This window comes from Elgaria multicarinata, chromosome 2 (assembly GCF_023053635.1).
Source record: "Elgaria multicarinata webbii isolate HBS135686 ecotype San Diego chromosome 2, rElgMul1.1.pri, whole genome shotgun sequence".
Taxonomy (NCBI): Eukaryota; Metazoa; Chordata; class Lepidosauria; order Squamata; family Anguidae; genus Elgaria; species Elgaria multicarinata.
In genome coordinates this window covers 111,659,583-111,676,915 of record NC_086172.1, presented here as the reverse complement: position 1 = coordinate 111,676,915, position 17,333 = coordinate 111,659,583, and the positions used below count along the sequence as shown (strand labels likewise).

At 40.0% G+C, this 17,333-nt stretch overlaps 1 protein-coding gene across 8 annotated transcripts in view; it reads left to right on the top strand.

Annotated features, from left to right (window-relative positions):
- Positions 1 to 17,333, top strand: part of SHANK2 (SH3 and multiple ankyrin repeat domains 2) — a 353,842-nt gene that overhangs the window by 129,174 nt on the left and 207,335 nt on the right. For all 8 annotated transcript variants that reach the window (XM_063117397.1, XM_063117400.1, XM_063117399.1 and 5 more), the window contains 2 exons: positions 6,430 to 6,736; positions 10,823 to 10,992. In XM_063117397.1, coding sequence (XP_062973467.1) covers positions 6,430 to 6,736; positions 10,823 to 10,992 — 477 coding nt within the window. The remainder of the gene's footprint in view (positions 1 to 6,429; positions 6,737 to 10,822; positions 10,993 to 17,333) is intronic.

Below are 17,333 nucleotides of genomic sequence, written 5' to 3'. Positions count from 1 at the left end.
AATCTCATTTGTATGTTTGGTTGCCCTACACCTAAATTGAGATCCTTCCATAGGGTTGGATCCAAATTTGCCCTTCCATGAATGGAAGAGCAAGGGAGAGAGTTGGGATCTAGTGGAGGCTTCTTGCTAGATGAAGGGGGCAGGGTGGCAATTTTCTCTGATTTCCTGTTCCCCTATAGCCCACAGTGCTGCCTTCCACACTCTTCTGGCAGGCCCCTCTAGAACAGCATGAAAGTGGGTGCAGGGGGAAGAAACTTGGAGAAAATTCTTCCAGTATTTATTTATTTATTTATTACATTTTTATACCGCCCAATAGCCAAAGCTCTCCGGGCGGTTCACAAAAATTAAAACCATCAAGAACATAATCAAAACATCCAACAATCTAAAAACCCAAATAGAAAATACAATATAAAAAGCACAACCAGGATAAAACCACACAGCAGAAATTGATATAGGATTAAAATACAGAATTAAAACAGCAAAGTTTAAATTTAGGTGTTAAAATACTGAGAAAATAAAAAGGTCTTCAGCTGGTGACGAAAATAATACAGTGTAGGTGCCAGGCGGACCTCTCTGGGGAGCTCGTGCCACAGCCGGGGTGCCACAGCAGAGAAAGCCCTCCTCCTAGTAGCCACCTGCCTCACTTCCTTTGGCAGGGGCTCACGGAGAAGGACCCCTGTGGATGATCTTAATGTCCGGGCAGGTACATATGGAAAGAGGCGTTCCTTCAAATAACCTGGCCCCAAGCTGTTTAGGGCTTTGTATGTTAGTACCAGCACTTTGAATCGGGCCCGGACCTGGACTGGCAGCCAATGAAGTTGTAGAAGGACTGGCGTGATGTGATCTCGCCGGCCAGTCCCTGTTAGTAAACAGGTTGCCCTGTTTTGTATCAGCTGAAGTTTCCGGACCATTTTCAAAGGCAGCCCACAAGAGATTATCAGAGCATGGATAACTGTAGCTAGGCTATCTCTGTCCAGATAAGGGCGTAGTTGGTATATCAGCCTAAGCTCATAAAAGGTGCTTTTGTGTTGGTGGAACGTCTTTCAGTGCCAGCAGACCCCCCTGAGTGCAAGTATGGATCCAAACCGTTAACTTCAGTAGGCCTGAATCAAAGTCTGGGTTAAATGCCCTAGGGTTTTGTCCAAAGCATAAATGGAAACTTCACATAAAGCAGAATGAACATTTAGGGGATAAAGGTTCTATTCCACAAATTTGAAATATCATCAGTAATAATTTAAGGATATATCAGTATTTTCAAAATACTGTTCGAAAAGCTAGTGTAACGTAATATGTCATGAAATATATTCTGTTGAAAAATGAGACTTAACTCATTTTTCAAGGTTGGGCGGTATTGAAAAATGAGGTTAAATGGATGTACAATAGGATAATCAGTAAAAACTACAGTGAAGGGCCCTTTTTGTATAATGTAGATATGTATGCATTTGGAGCCAAGTGTATGGTGGGGCCGTGTACCTTATATTTTATTTATTTATCTATGTATACTCCATCTTTCAGCCTGCAAGGCCTATGAATGTACAAATAGGCATAAAGTATATATACAAATATAGCTACAAACTTACAAATATAATTTTTCTTTGCTTTTTTAAAAACAAAAAACAAACTAAACTCGAATTTACCTAATTGCTAAGTGGCTAAAACAGAGATTTGTTAACAGATCAAATAGAAGTGAAGTAATCATACTGATTGTAATCCACTCCTTTCATCATTATAACATTCTGTGTTTTCAGAATATTTCATGGTGGTATTTTTCTTATTTAAAATACAGAAGGAGGGAAGAAAAAGCATGTTCTAAATTTAACTTTGGGTAATTCAATTCCACGTAGTAGATGCATTCACACTTTCTAGGTCTATTGAGTCAATGACAATTTTGACATTGATTTCACTAGGATGTGGACTCCACCTACTCATCCATGTCAAGTAACAGCAGTTTATAAAGCTAAACAATCATGCATATTAGTCTTTCTGCATAAATACATTCCATCTGTGTTGGAGGAGGTAATTTTCACATCAAACAACCAACTTAGGTACCCATCACAACTACATGGGGAGGCTTGGTTTTGGTCTTCCGTGCAGCATCTTTTTAGTGAAACTTACAGTCTAGCTGGTGACAGCACAGTTACAAGGTTCACTTGGAAAAATCTTTTAGTGTTGATCTGCTGTTGCAAACTGGAGGGGGAGAGGCTTGCATATTGACTCCAGGAGCCCCCTCGGCACAATATACCCCATGCAGGATATTTAACCTGAGGCTGTGTGAGGCTTTTCCTGTCCAGCTTGTATTTTGACTGTAGGAACAGGCAAACAATCTTCTTAAATTTTCCATGCTCTCAACTGGTGCCACTGTTTAGAAGACCTTAATAACAGGAAGGTGTCATTATGATTTTGCTCTACAGTAATATACGTCCTTTCTGGTTTATTACATCTAAAAAGATTGTGCCTGGTGCAAATACCACTGTCAGTTATAGCTGTCTACCTATACTTGGGCCATATTGTCTCATTCATTAGGGAGAAAAAAGTTTTTTAAAGAACAACCTGACATTTGGTGCATATGTCATCGAATTATGAGAAAAATCTAAAAGCGGGACATTTTAAACTCTCTCTTTCAAAACTTGGTAACATAACCGCTAGGAATTGACTTTAGCAGAGATTTAAGCAGTAACACAGCGGCTTCAGCGTTTGATTCTTCTGTATGGTTATTGAGCTCTTGTCTCTCAGAGAAGAAAATATACTCACAACACGTATAGCTTTTCTTCAGTAAAGATTTTACTGAGGCATAACGTCTTCTGTACAAAATCATCCAGCATACAAAATATCACCATCCAGCATCCACCCACACCACCATTACATCTGTACAACTTTATATACATTTCATACAAGGTCTGCACACAGTTTCATCAGCCAATTATTCAATTAACAGTTGAGTCAGGAGGCCTTGACATTTTACAGTCCAGTAATGATGTGTAACACCTGTAGAGAATTGAGGATCCAGAGATTGTGCAAACGTCCAGTTTTTTCTTCTTCTTCCAGGGCTTAACCCTCTGTAGGTAAATTTTCCAGCCCTGACAATAACATTGACCAGCATTCTAGGAGAAAACAAGGCAAGGCACTGATCGAACTGGATTTGGGGCAGTAGAAGCATTCTCAGATTGGGGAGGTAGAGTTGCAATAGCAGACAGAGACCTGGTTTGCATGGTGGACTGCGGCATGTGCTGGCCATGATAGTGGTAAATGAGGATCAATGTCAAGTAGAGCAATGTTGGATGACTACCCCACTTGCCAAATTTAGGATTCAACTTTAATTCCCGTATTCGAAACCACTGAACAGTTTACCCAATGCAGCACTTTATGGTTTAGCTGATAGTCCTTAAATCTTACACTTCTAAACAACTTTATATGGAAATAACTGGAATGTTTTTTTTGGATATGTACTTTTTTTTAAAGTTAGGCTAGACAGTAATGTGAGCATGAATTTTACAATTCGTTCTGTGATGATTTAGTGACATTAAGTAAAATCCTCTGGCATGTGTTGTTGTGGACAGACAAATGGGAATGCATAAACACTGTAGTTTCTGCTAAAGAGGACCACAGATTTAGATGACTTTAAATCAGCATCTTGGGTAATACTCTTAATTCCAAGAGCTGCAGAAAATCCAATATTGTACTTACAAAAGAGGTGAGAACCCTTCCTTGATTTGAAGGCTTCTGTGGCATAGGTCAACATGCAACAACCAGCATGTTTTATAATCTGCCAATCTGCTATTCTGGGGAGAAAACTCAGTCTGATAACCTCAACAGCCTTATGCAAGTTAATTGTCTCTCATCTTTCAAAAAGAACAGTTAATTAAAAGCCTTGATTGGGTCTTCAAGTATCTTGTTCCCCTTCATCGTCTTCCTCTTGAGGAGATATCTATATGGACTGAAATGCCTCATTCAATCCTAATTATGTTATAGTTAAAAACTTCATGGCCAAGGGATAACCATGGATAGTCACTGTGTCAGTAAGATCTATCTGCCAGAAAATATATTTCCCAGGCAATGCAATCTGATGACTGGCTCATGCCCCTAGTGTGAATTGATGTGACATCAAAAGGCGAGCATGTAAGAAAAAAAAGTGACATGACATGAACACACAAGATTTGGTAAACGAAATCAATATTTTCTTGAAGCATTCTCTTTGTCACATCATGAGGTCTAGTCTTCTGTGCACGAACTGGTTACTCTGTTGTTTGACTTGGGCAAGGATGTGTCCAACCTTCTAGATACTGGACTCCAGCTGCCATCAGCCCCAGCCATCATGAACAATAGTCAGGGTTGATAGGAGTTGCAGCCAAACAACATCAGGAGGGCCACAACTTCCCCATCCTGGGCTAGGCACTGGTGTAATAATATTTGGTATTTATTTAGCACTTTGACTAACTTCTCACACATAGATCATCTCAGTAACCCCAAGCCAATGTTATAACCCAGCATATAACAGAGGCAGCTGTGGGGAACCTCTGTCAGCCTGAGAGCCAAATCCAATTTTGGGAAATCTCTTGGGGGCTGCATTCCAGTAAATGTGGCTAAAAATACAAAAATAATACCAGCATATTGTAGTTTAAAGCTTAAAAGGGAGTGGGGCTCAGGCATGGGGAAGTTAGTGTGGTTAGCTGGGCAATCCTGGAGGGCCAGATTGGGATCCCTAGAGGACAGGACTTCGTCCCCACCCCTGGCTTAAAGCCAACCCAGTGAGTTCATAGATGATGTGAGGTTTGAATTGCAGTCCATAGGTCATGTGCTAGTCCACATGGCCACAGCCCATTCGTTTTTTGACATTCAGTCCCTGGTCAGCTGCTGGAAACCTAGCCAGCAGGTCACCCTTCTCTTCTACTTAGTGGCCCGTAACACCTTCAGATGTAACACAAAAAATATGGTTTAGCATTATGTGCATGAGCCTTGGGCCCATGTGCTCCTTCTCACTCTCCTTTCCAGCATGACTGCAAGAAGATCACTTGCATTTCAATAAATCACCATTAATTATTACATCCAAACCTTAGAATTGTGATTGTTTTTACCTATGCTTTAGGGAAACAAGCCACAGTTTGAAGTTGGCTTAGTTCAATAAACCGTACTTAATTCTAAACAGTTTGTCATCATGACAAACTGTAGTTAGTTAATAATGGAAATGAAAGCTTTGAATCTCTTCATGGTGCCATAGTTTAGCATTATATAGGAATGATGCCATGATACTTTTCCCTACAGTCATTCAGGCCATGGCTAATCACTCCCCAAAAGGTTCAGGGGCTCACCACACCTAACAACCTCTGAATAACCAAGGGCAGAAAGAGAGAGAAGATCTTTTTCAGAAAAGTATTCAGCTAAGAATGGATACAGTTGTTTTCACTTACTATAATTAAAATGAATTGTGTTATTTACAACAATATATTAGCAGGGTTTTATTTCATACATATGTGATTATTTAAAGACCGAAACAAGTTGAATGTGATGACACATTTGTGGTTCCTTCCGCAGCAGTTCAGAACTCAGGCTTAGCAGGATCCAGAAGGTTCCATTCTGGCTCTAGATGGTCTGTTGTTGTTGTTTATTCATTCAGTCGCTTCCGACTGTTCCCTGATATTGTAAACTGATCTGAATTGTAAGGTGTATGTACCTTGAGTAGGCCTCTTTGAGTGCTATTTTTTATTGGTAGAAAGGTGGGGTACAAATAAAATAAATAAATAACATAGACATATTTATAAAATAAATAAATAATATAGACATCCTTACTAATTTGTGCTGGCATAGAGAGATTCTGAATCATTTGGAGAACAATGGGTGATAACCATTTATATATGTTACGAGCCCCATATGGAGCCACTAACCCAGAAGAAAGCAATTCCCTTTCATATATTTAGGGTAGTATAAATCTCTAAACTTGTGCTAAGGTAGAAAGAAAGGAAGGTTCTAGTTCTAGTATGTCAAAACTGCTCATCATACTACAAACCATTCAGTATATATTTTTATTAGATTTTGCACGTTTGTTGGTGAGTTCCACCACCAATTGCTTATTGTTCATAAGTCAAAGACTGTCAACAGTCACTGTTGAAAGTTAATTTCAAATTCTGGACTCTTACTGTGAGATATGATGTTACTCAGGTATTCAGTAATGTGAAGCTTCATCGCTTATTAATTCTCGTTTTTAAAAAGTGATTTCCTGTGGAAATTATATTTAATTTTAATTACCATTTAAATATAATTCTAGTGCTCATCTTGATTAGACAATCAGCTGAGGCATAGCTGCTTTCTTTTTTACATCATAATTGGAAGGGCACCATATATTGCTGATTTTTTTTTTAATGGGCTGATAAATGTGCCTAACATTAGATATGTCTACGAGAGAATAATTTTGTCTTCTTTCCCCTTTCAATTCAGTGCCATTTAGAGAGGCTCCTACGTACTCAAACAGAAGACGGAGGCCACAGACTACCTTGGCAACACCTCGTGTTTTGCTTCGGTCCAATAGTGATAACAATCTGAACATCAACATCCCTGACTGGTCAGCTTCCTCTTTAGCTTCTTCACACCGTAGCCTTTCGCCTCACCTACTCCAACAGATGCAGAATAATCCTAATGGAACTGTGAAAACTGTTGGGAGCTACACCTCAACCTCTCGGAGCCGCTCACCATCATTAAATAGATTAGGAGAAGATGCAAAGCGGCAGCAACACCGGCACATCAGGTGATCTTTCAATATTCCATTTTTAATTTTTTTGATTTTACTGTGATTTAAAAATGGTTTCTAATACAAGCTTGAATACAAATTAACCCTGCCCCCATGTCTCCTACCCTTCCTTCCACCATGTCCCTGTTTTCTTCCCACTGCCATCAGTGCTATTTATTTATTTATTTATTATTGCATTTATATCCCGCCTTTTTTCCTGCAAGGCACCCAAGACGGCGTACTTAATCCTTCTCCTCTCTACTTTATCCTCACAACAACAACCCTATGAGGTGGGTTGGGCTGAGAGTCTGTGACTGGCCCAAAGTCACCCAGTGGGTTTCCATGGCTGAATGGGGACTAGAACCCAGATCTCCCAACTTCCAGTCCGACACTCTAGCCACTACACCACACAATTAGACCCTTTCCAGGATTAATAGTAGCTTTGGGGGACAAATTTCATTTGCATTGTGGCTGGGAAGGAAAGGGTTATCTACCACCACCACCCCTGTATGTGGCTGTTATTTTGGAGGGGAAACACTCTAGATGCATTAAATTCATTCATACATTTTATAGTATACCTTGTTTGATCCTCAAACGAAAACTCATAAAGTTTGCTGTAAAACTCCACCTCTTTCCATGCCATTTCTGTGTATCTCTATGTAAATTTCTTTGTATCTATAAGGTGCATTCAGATCTTATAAGTTGTGAAAATTGCTAGAGCAAATTATTATTAGTATTAGGACAGAATAATTAATATTATCTGTTCTAACACTAGTTCTGACTGACTTTAGCTTTCACAACATCTTATAAGATTTTGACACCCCATATAGATACATAGTAATAAGTTTGCATATACTTTCTCAAATGCCATCTGTAATTTAGCCCCATTCCAACCCCAACCCCCGATATGTTCATGAGGTTGTAGACCAGGCTGAGGACCTTTGGTAAATCTGTCCTGTCACCCCCATGCTTGCTTGGGCCCTGCAGTTAACAAATCTCACCATAGGATATGGCATACCAGGTGTTGCACAAGCACATCATAAAGCAAAACATTTCTTTGGCATGGCACAGCTATGTGTAGCTTTCCATAGGTTAGACTTCCAAAAGGATTATGTTTACCTTAGTGCCAAGTCACAAACAGAGAATCATCCAATAATATATTAAGAAGAGAGAGGGAGAGTGCATATGTGCTTCAGTGGAAGGGGAATAATGGTTCATTCTTACTTGATTTTCCAGTTCTTATAAAGAGCTATTGGAAGATAATGACGACTATATTCCATATTAATAAAAACATGCCACTGCTGGCAAATTTCGAAGTTGCATCCATGTAAACTTGCAAAAATAAAAATAAACTCCAGTTAAATTCACTGCTGCTTGAGCAGGAATGATACTATGTGGCTTATTCTCTTTCCTTCCTCCTGTCCCATCTTAACTACTGGGGTAATACCCAGCATCCCATGTTCAAATTATTCCTAAGTGTATTGTTGTGCTCTTCTCTAATCAGTTATTTTTGTGAACCGCCCAGAGAGCTCTGGCTATTGGGCGGTATAGAAATGTAATAAATCAATCAATAAATATTTTATTGCAGATGTTCCATTGCAAATACGTTTAGCCTTTTATTCTGATCCACAGGGATGTCTAAATTATGTATTTCCCTCCACAGTTGTGACTCCCTTACCAGTGGTCATCCAACTTTTTAATTACTATTTTTATTTTAACCTGTGAACACTTGCACATGTGGTCAAACATCTTCTAGGCATGGTTCTTCACTAGGGAACATCAGCAACAAAATTAACTCCAGCAATATAGCCGTGGCTAGAATCTTCAAAAAGACCTTCTTAAGCTTAGGTACCTAACATCTTTTGGGATTCTCTGTGAGCTGCATTTTGCATTTATATAAAGTTTTTAAATAAATAAATAAATAAATAAATAAATAAATCCCCTTCTGTGCCAATTATAATTGCTGCAAATAAACAGTAATAATTGATCAGGATGATGGGTCCAAATGTTGTAAATTTGTTCAGCTTCTAGATGAATCATATAAAGGCTGTGTTGTTAGGCAATGTAGTCAGAATATTCCAAATGCTGACACCTGCCGCTTTCCAGTATGTAATTGAAATCAGACATTAGGAATGTTTACAGTAGGATCCACACATTTGTTTTCCTAAAAAAAGAAGCAAAACAGAATCTGGAAATAATGTTGCCTGATAAAATTTTGCAAAAATAAATATAATAATAATGTCAAAAATGGTGAAATCTACCAATGTTTTTAAAATGTACTGCATGAACCTAAATCTTAGATTGGAAAATTACTGATTCTTGAAGCATTCTTATGTTCACGTTCAGAGATCCTTTGCTTCCTAAATAATTGCTATAGTTCCCAGCTTCCTGTGCACATGCCTTCGATCTGATTTAATTGAGCCACATATGGAGCAAACTGGATGTTATACACAAATGTTAATGTTGTTCCCTGCCTCGATCCAGAGGGAGAGGCGGGTAAGAATTTATTTATTTATTTAATGAAGAACCTACAGATTAGAACAAAAAGCAGGAGGCTGCAGTTTTGAGTGAAGAACTGGTAGGGGGAGACAAGGTGCTTAACCCTTTCTCCACTTGTACTTTTTCACTCAGTACTCCCTAAACTGCTTTTCTACAAGTGCAGACATACCTCTGGACTCCCGTGTAGTGTGGTGTAAAAGCAGCTTGGAGAAAATATTTAAGCACAAAATAGGCAGTGCAGGATGTGATAGGCAGCACCTTGCAAGCTGTTACCCTTCCACTCAAAGTTTTATCCTCCCTGGGCTGCTTTTATTTTTAAAAAAATAGTAAGAGTTTATTATATACAATTGCATGCCATATGTCATTTGTCCTTACATTTCCTCTAAATCAGTGAAATTACTTGAACAAGTGCATAAAAGAACTGGGTTTTTTCACAGCATAGAGTTAAATTATGGAAGTCATTTTGGTTAATAATGTATACGGTTTTAGAAACCCGTAGATAATTGGGTTATATATCCATAGTAAGGATTATATATCCATATGTGGTGGATATGTCCTATTGTGTCACAGTTTTGGAACATAATATTTTCTGAAATGGCAAATATTATACTTCAAACCATGCATGTAACACCAGCGTTGGCCTTATTAACAATATGGGAAGAAGAAAATGCAAAAATGTCATCTAAGGACTTAATTGAGTTCATGCTGATGGCTGCCTGAAGAGTCATAACCAAAAGCTGGAGAACTGCAGAAATTCTAACGTTGAAATCATGCTATGTGAAATTATGGCAAATAGTCATTGTAGTAGAAATTAACATACCAACTGAAATTAGCTTAATGCCAAGTCAAAACATCTGATTTTTATAAAAGATCCTCAGATTATGGAAAAGGGACTAAATATAAGCTTGATATAGTGAAAAATTATAGAGAAGACTTCTAAGCAGCCCATAGACTTTACTTAAATCTTGGTCTGTAAACTCAAGTGGAAAAATACAAATAGAAGTTAAATGCACTACTCTCTGTCAATAATAAAATTTAAATTCAATGCATTTCTGTTTGTTTGTTTGTTTGTTTACTTCCTTTCTTTTTAAGTTTTATTTATTCTTGTTTGGTTGGTTGATTTTATTTTGGAAAACTAATGCAATCTTTTTTTAAAAAAAGAAAAGAAACCTGTAGATAAAATTTTTAGAAGGTAGGGACATTAAAAAGTTGGTCTGGGAACTAAACTTTGCCTGCCCTTTACAGTTTTGCCTCCCACCGTATTTCTGATGTAGTGTAACCATTAAGCACTACATGCACCTTAATCATATTCTCTCTCTCTCCCAGTGTGTCATTTTCTTTAACCAGTGGATTGGAAACCTGGAGTTTAGTTTCTGCCTTTTTGTGTTTGCTGTGAAAAAATTATTATAATTAACTGACCTTTTCTACTTTATTTGGTTTATTTGAAGGTTAAAAAGAGATGTCTAGGCTACCAGACAAGTGGTGCTTATGCAGGAGAAGATGTCTGCCTGCTGTGGCTTTATGACATGAGGAGGTGAGGGATGGTGGTGAAGATCCCTAGTCTAAAAGGTAAACTAATGCTGTTTCACTTTGCTTTCTTTCTAGTGCCAGTTATAACCCCAGTGCCAATAAGGATACTATATCTGCCTTGGATTATCAGGGTCAAAAACGCAAACTTTATAGTGCTGTACCTGGAAGACTATTTATTGTCGTGAAGCCATATCAACCTCAAGGAGATGGGGAGATTCATTTGCACAAAGGAGACAGGGTAAAAGGTCAGTCCTTTACTTCAAATGTTCCTGAATGACCATGTATTTCTTTTCATAGTTTAAACAGGAATCTGAACATATAACTTTGATGGTTCAGTTGCAGTTTTGAATCATTTAGGACAAAGGTTAATGTAGGTCAATTCCAGTTCAGGTAATGTACACTTGAATAACTGGTTTGATATCCCTCAAACGCATTTGAATTGGATCCCATAGCAATAAGTTCATATTGCAACAATACTAGCTTGTGCTGCAATAGATAAATGGATCTAGATTTATCACTGTGAGGCATGCCTTCAATTAAAGAATTAATAATTAGGTCACACTAAATATGTAATACTTATAATTTATATACAAAGAAGCTGCTTAAAATAATTAAAAGGAGAAACAGTTCACAGGAACACCATTAAAATATTGCATCCCAACTGTGGTATTACCAAGTAAAAACATACTAAGGATGCAATCCTAAACATCAGGGTTGAGCAAAGCATGGCCTGCAGACCATACTGCCTGCTGCAAAAATTTAGTGACAATCAGTGGTTTACCAGATTTTAGTGGTTAAGCATTGGTAAGAAACATCCAAAGTTGGAACACTATGGCCTTAGCTAGACTTAAGGTTTATCCTGGGATTGTCCCAGGGTCGTCCCTGTCTGCTCCCGGGATATCCTGTGTGTGTCATTTACATGAACAGGGATGACCCCGGGACGATCTTGGGATAAACCTTAGGTCTAGCTAAGTCCTATATCCAATAGGCCTTCAGGTTATTAACAGGGACTGGCCGGCGAGATCACATTACGCCAGTCCTTTTACAACTTCACTGGCTGCCAGTCCAGGTCCGGGCCCAATTCAAAGTGCTGGTATTAACATTTAAAGCCCTAAACGGTTTGGGGCCAGGTTATCTGAAGGAACGCCTCCTCCCATATGTACCTACCCGGACCTTAAGATCATCTACAGGGGGCCTTCTCCATGAGCCCCTGCCAAAGGAAGTGAGGCAGGTGGCTACTAGGAGGAGGGCTTTCTCCGCTGTGGCACCCCGGTTGTGGAACGAGCTCCCCAGAGAGGTCCGCTTGGCGCCTACACTGTACTGCTTTCGTCGCCAGCTGAAGACCTTTTTATTCACTCAGTATTTTAACACTTAATTTTAACTTAAATTTAAATTTTACTGTTTTAACTCTGTATTTTAATCCTATATCAACTTTGCTGTGTGGTTTTATCCTGGTTGCGCTTTTTATACTGTATTTCGTAATTGTGTTTTAAACTGTTGGGTGTTTTACTGTGGTTTTAATTTTTGTGAACCGCCCAGAGAGCTTCGGCTATTGGGCGGTATAAAAATGTAATAAATAAATAAATAAATAAATAAATGTGCTGTGGTCTTCATTACCTGTGCTGACTGACTAGTTCCTTCAGGCTGCATGCAGCCTGTACAAACAAAGAAGAGACAAACTCTCTTATCACTGTTCAGAAGTTCAGGCAATCTCTTCTTCCATTGCTAGGTGATAGTGGAGGTCTCCATGTTTTCCTAGCATCTCCTGACCTGCATATACCACTAGTGCTTATTCTTAGGCAACCTATTTCCCTAATGTCCTCCTTTTGCCATCAATTGAGCAAACTCTTTACTTTCAATTTCAGTTTTATGACTTTGTTGGACAACAACTTTAAAGCAACAGCACCCATATGTTGGGAAGGAAGAGATGCCTTAAATACAATCCCAACATTCCTCCAATGTGGTTTATTATACTTGTAGTACTTCTGCATGGGTGGGCTTTTGGAAAAGAGCAGCAGAGACCCTTGCATGTACAAAAGGTTGGATTAGGAGGTGACAACTAATATAAACTATATTAATTTAGTTTTCAGAGCAATGTAATTTTCCATTGTTTGGATATGTGGCACTAGCAGTACTAAGGAATCTTGGCCATGATGGTGAGGTGGAAGATTAGTCCATGAATGGCCCATCATTCGCTACATTCATGAAAATTATATTAATTATGTGCAAATAGAATATGCACTTTTCAGTGCAGTCCATGCTACTGTATTAGAAGTCTTTTCTTCTGTGCGAGCCCTTAACTGAATCATTCCTTGATTAGATACTAAAAATACTTTTGTGGTTATATATTTTCTCTGCAGAGATGGCAAGGCAAAACTTGAGGTCAAATGACCAAACATGACTGCTTAAAGAGCAGCACAGTTGAGGGGATAGTTGTACAGACTTGAAGGATGGTCAGCTAAACTTAATCTCTAATAATCATAGTACCAGACAGAAGGGAAAGACCTATATTAATAGAAGGAAGACTTGATTAAAACTGCTTGCAAACAGACGGATTGAACTAATATGTTCTAGCCAAACTTGGGAGGTTCTTGCATCTGTAATGTCTTACAAGCAGCAGGGCGATGAAAATGTGTGGCTGTGTGTAGAATGTTTGTATATGATGTTTATTGTTATGCAGTGTTTATTTTGTGTGGCCTCTGTGAAGTGACAATGTATCTGAGTAGGCTTGAAGTCTGCTTTTGTTATTGTCAAAGGCCTGTATAGTTGTTGCTTTGGGACATTCTGAAGGGGGAGAGAAAGAGAAACACTTTGAATGTTGTTATATGGGGCATGGATCAGGTAAGCTGATTGTGATTGGCTGGGGAGTCTAGCTTGGTAGAAAAGAGCGGTTGGGAAATGGCAATTGACAGTTGTGAGAGACAGTATGTGGTAGGGAGAAGGTCTATTGCCTAGTGTGTGGAGTTATAAAAGGATTAGGAGAAAGCTGACAAGAAAGTGAATAGCTAAGGCCTGGATATTAAGTTATTCTCTATCTGGGAGGAAATCATATGTGGCTGGTAGAGATGGATGTGCTGTCCCTCAAAGGGGTGAAAGGCTCGCTATACCGGCACGTTAATATCTAATCAAACACACGAGGCTGGAGAATGCTCTTAATCGTTTTTACTTCTGATACTGCAGTATGGGGGTGCTCTCCGGTTCTATAAAATGGAGGCACCCAGAACAAAGGAATCTTACAGTATATATATGCTCTGATTACACAGGGGGTGTTACTTTCTTTCTAACCCCTTGATTGGTTGGGGTGGGGTTAGCAAGTTAAATTACATTCAATTAGCAAGTTAAAGTGCACAATCTCAATGAGTCATAGGTTACATTTGATGCTCCACTGGTTGAAAGTTTTTCTCTTTGTGTGCTAGCACATGATGTCCACCATTAAGGAATGTTTGGCATGTTGCCACTTTTGGCAGAGGGGCGGTGGCAGAGGGACAGTTCTTAACTCTTTACCTGGCATATTACATTCTTTCACAAGATGAAATCCCCCCCTGCCACTATCAGATGGACTCACTCACGTCTGATTCATTGGACACTTGCCCCACCACTGCCGGCTCTGCTTGCAGCGCTGTGCAAACTTCTTTCAGTGCTCAGAGTGGCCTTAGCTAGACCAGGCTATATCCTGGGGCGAACCCCGGGATCGTCCCTGTGTGTCCACATGACACACGGGATCACGGGATCAGGGAGGGATCATCTCTCCCTTGCCCTGGAATAGAGCCCTCCCCTTTGGCCCCGTTTTTTTCATGGTCCCGGGCTGAGCCCAAGACCATGGAACATATGGCCCATTTCCACAGGCTTGACCCCGCTCCGCGTGATTACTTGCGCGGAGTCGGGAGCTGCGCCCATCAGGGTTAAGGTGGGGGGAGCGGGGAAACCAAATTTAATTTAAAAAAAACTAACCTCGTGCGCTGCCGTCGCTTTAAAAATTAAAAAATGGCGGGCGCGACGCCTCTCTTCCTGAGGTCATCGCGCCTTACGTGTTAACGGGGGAGAAGTCTCACGTTAATCCCAATGTGAGATCTCCCCTCCTCTGTCCCAGAACAAAAGGTAGGTCTAGCTAAGGCCAGAGTGTCCAGTGATATTGTGAGCTCATTTACCCTCGTCCAGAGCCTCCATTGTGCACAACAATAGAAGCCCCAAAGCAGTCATGCCTTAACTCTTGCATAAATGGGGCCTTTACAGCCGCCATTTACACAACATAGCAAATATGTAATTTCTGGACCTTCATTGTTGGACACAATGGAAGCTCCGGACAAGGGCAGGTAGCTGCCAGGTGCTCATTGGGCTGTGTGGGCATTTGAAGCACAGGCCCATGAGCATGCCACAGGCACCCTAACTGGGTCTTGGGGGTGGGGGTGGCGGATGCAGGGTTTTCTGTCGGACTTTTGGATCCAGTCAGGCACATGCAACATTTCTAGTGGCTGGTGAAGATCAGGTGTAGGGAGCAAGTGGCTGTGTTATGCCAGGAGGCTATTCTAAGATTTTACCAGAAGAAGGTTATACAAGCAGGGACTAAAAATCCAGGCCAGATCTTCACCAAGCAGGATATTTCACTATGAAAATGGTATGGAAGCGTTATATAAAAGACAGGAGTCACACTACTGCTTTATAGTGATATTGAAGTGCACTGACAACTGTTGGAACCCATTGACACATACATTATACAACTTTCATACTGCTATATCCTGCTTGGTGTGGCTCCTGCCTTTTATATACTGCTTTCATACCACTTTCATAGTGCAATATTCTGCTTGGTGTAGATGAGGCCCCAGATAAACTGTCCAAGCAACCAGTAATACAATGGGAGGAGCTTGGGTGTCAGAGGAAGACTGTACCCAAGAGCTGGACTTCCTTGTAAGTGTATTTGTCTGGAATGGAGATTTATGGAATTTGGCCTGAGGTAAAAGAAGTCATTAAGAATCTTGTAACAGCAACAGTATCTCTTGAGTCCTTAAGAATTGTCACTAAGCAGTCTTTTGAAAACCTCTAAGTAAATATTAGTTACCTCTTACGTACAAAATATCCCTTTAAAAATTACTTGTTTAATAGTTCATCTGATCTCTAGTGCTGGTGCCTGTCTCATGCCTAAACCTCTTATACCAGTTAGTGGAAGGTTTTAAAGTATTCTAACAGAACTGGTAGCAGCGGAAAAGGGTCAGCTTGTAGAACTCAGAGTGGGATTTCCACTCAGATGGGATTGCCCAGTGAAAGAGCAGTTTCTCCATGGGTGGTGGCAGTGTTGAGGAGAGGAAATCCCCCACAGGCTGCTAAGATCCACATTAATCTCTTAAAAAATAAAAATAGAATTTTGGTAGCACAATTCTATGTTGAGGCCACAGTTGCTGCCAAAGGACATCTTGCTTTCTCCAAGGCAAGCTGGACAATATAATATTCTCACTCTGTAGTCAGCTCAGAAACATTCTTATAATGCTAAAAGAACGAAAAATGTAGAAAAAGATGAACTGTTCACAAAGAGTAGATGGCAACTACTCAAAATTCCTTTCAATCATAATTCCTCACCTATAATTCCTTAGCAACTTCCCAGGGAAACAAGCAAGCAACATGTGGCAATGTTACTTCATCAAGGCTGCTTCCGCAATCCTTCCCTCCCCTTCTGCAAACCAAAGCAGGGTGTGTAAAAGGCATAGAAGTTACTTATTTGTATGCTATGCTTCTTATTCTGTTCTTAAGTTTATGGTGAAAGCGTACCTGTAGTTTGCAATTCATTGCCCAGAATGACTTCCTGTTGTGCACAAGCAATTCTGCTCACTTGACGAGGGAGCAGATTTCTGCAGATTCTCCTCTCAAGCTTCAGCCCCCTGCACCACTGGCCATGCCATTGCTGACAGTCCCCTAACTGAAAGGTGGATTTCCAGGGTTGCACGAAACTGGAAGGAAGGAGGGGGTGGGAAAGCCCCAATTTCTGAGCAGAACTCTCTTCACAAATGCCTGATCCAATTTAATATGTCCTGTTTGAGAAAGCTGTTGCTACTACCTGCTGAGAGAAGAAATCTTTTTTTGTCCTTCATTTGCTCTCTCATTGTTAGTATTCAAAGCAGATTATGCATTCTGCTGCCAAAATTATTCACTGCTTCTATTGCTCTGATCACATGATACACTTCCCCAAATCCCTTCCCTGGCTTCCTGCCTGTTTCAGATCCAGCACAAGATCCTTTTCCTTACTTTCAGAGCATTCCATAATGATGCCCTCCCCTCTCTTTCTACTCCTATATCTTGATACATCATGATATTCCTCCAACAGCACCATGTTCAGCCATCCAAAGTTTTCCTGCTTCCTCAAAAGACTCCACTCTTTTCTCCCTCGCTTCCCTGTATGCTTAGAACTGCCTCCCAGAATCCTATATGACGCCACCTCAGTTCCTTTCTTCAAATCTTTCCTCACAACCCATCTTCTCTATAAATCCCCTTCTCCAAAATATTTCTCTCCTGGCAGAACAGTCTTTGTTCATTTCCTAGTCATTCTGGCCCATCAGCTAATCTTACCAAATCGAAAATCTGGAAATAGGTATCAATG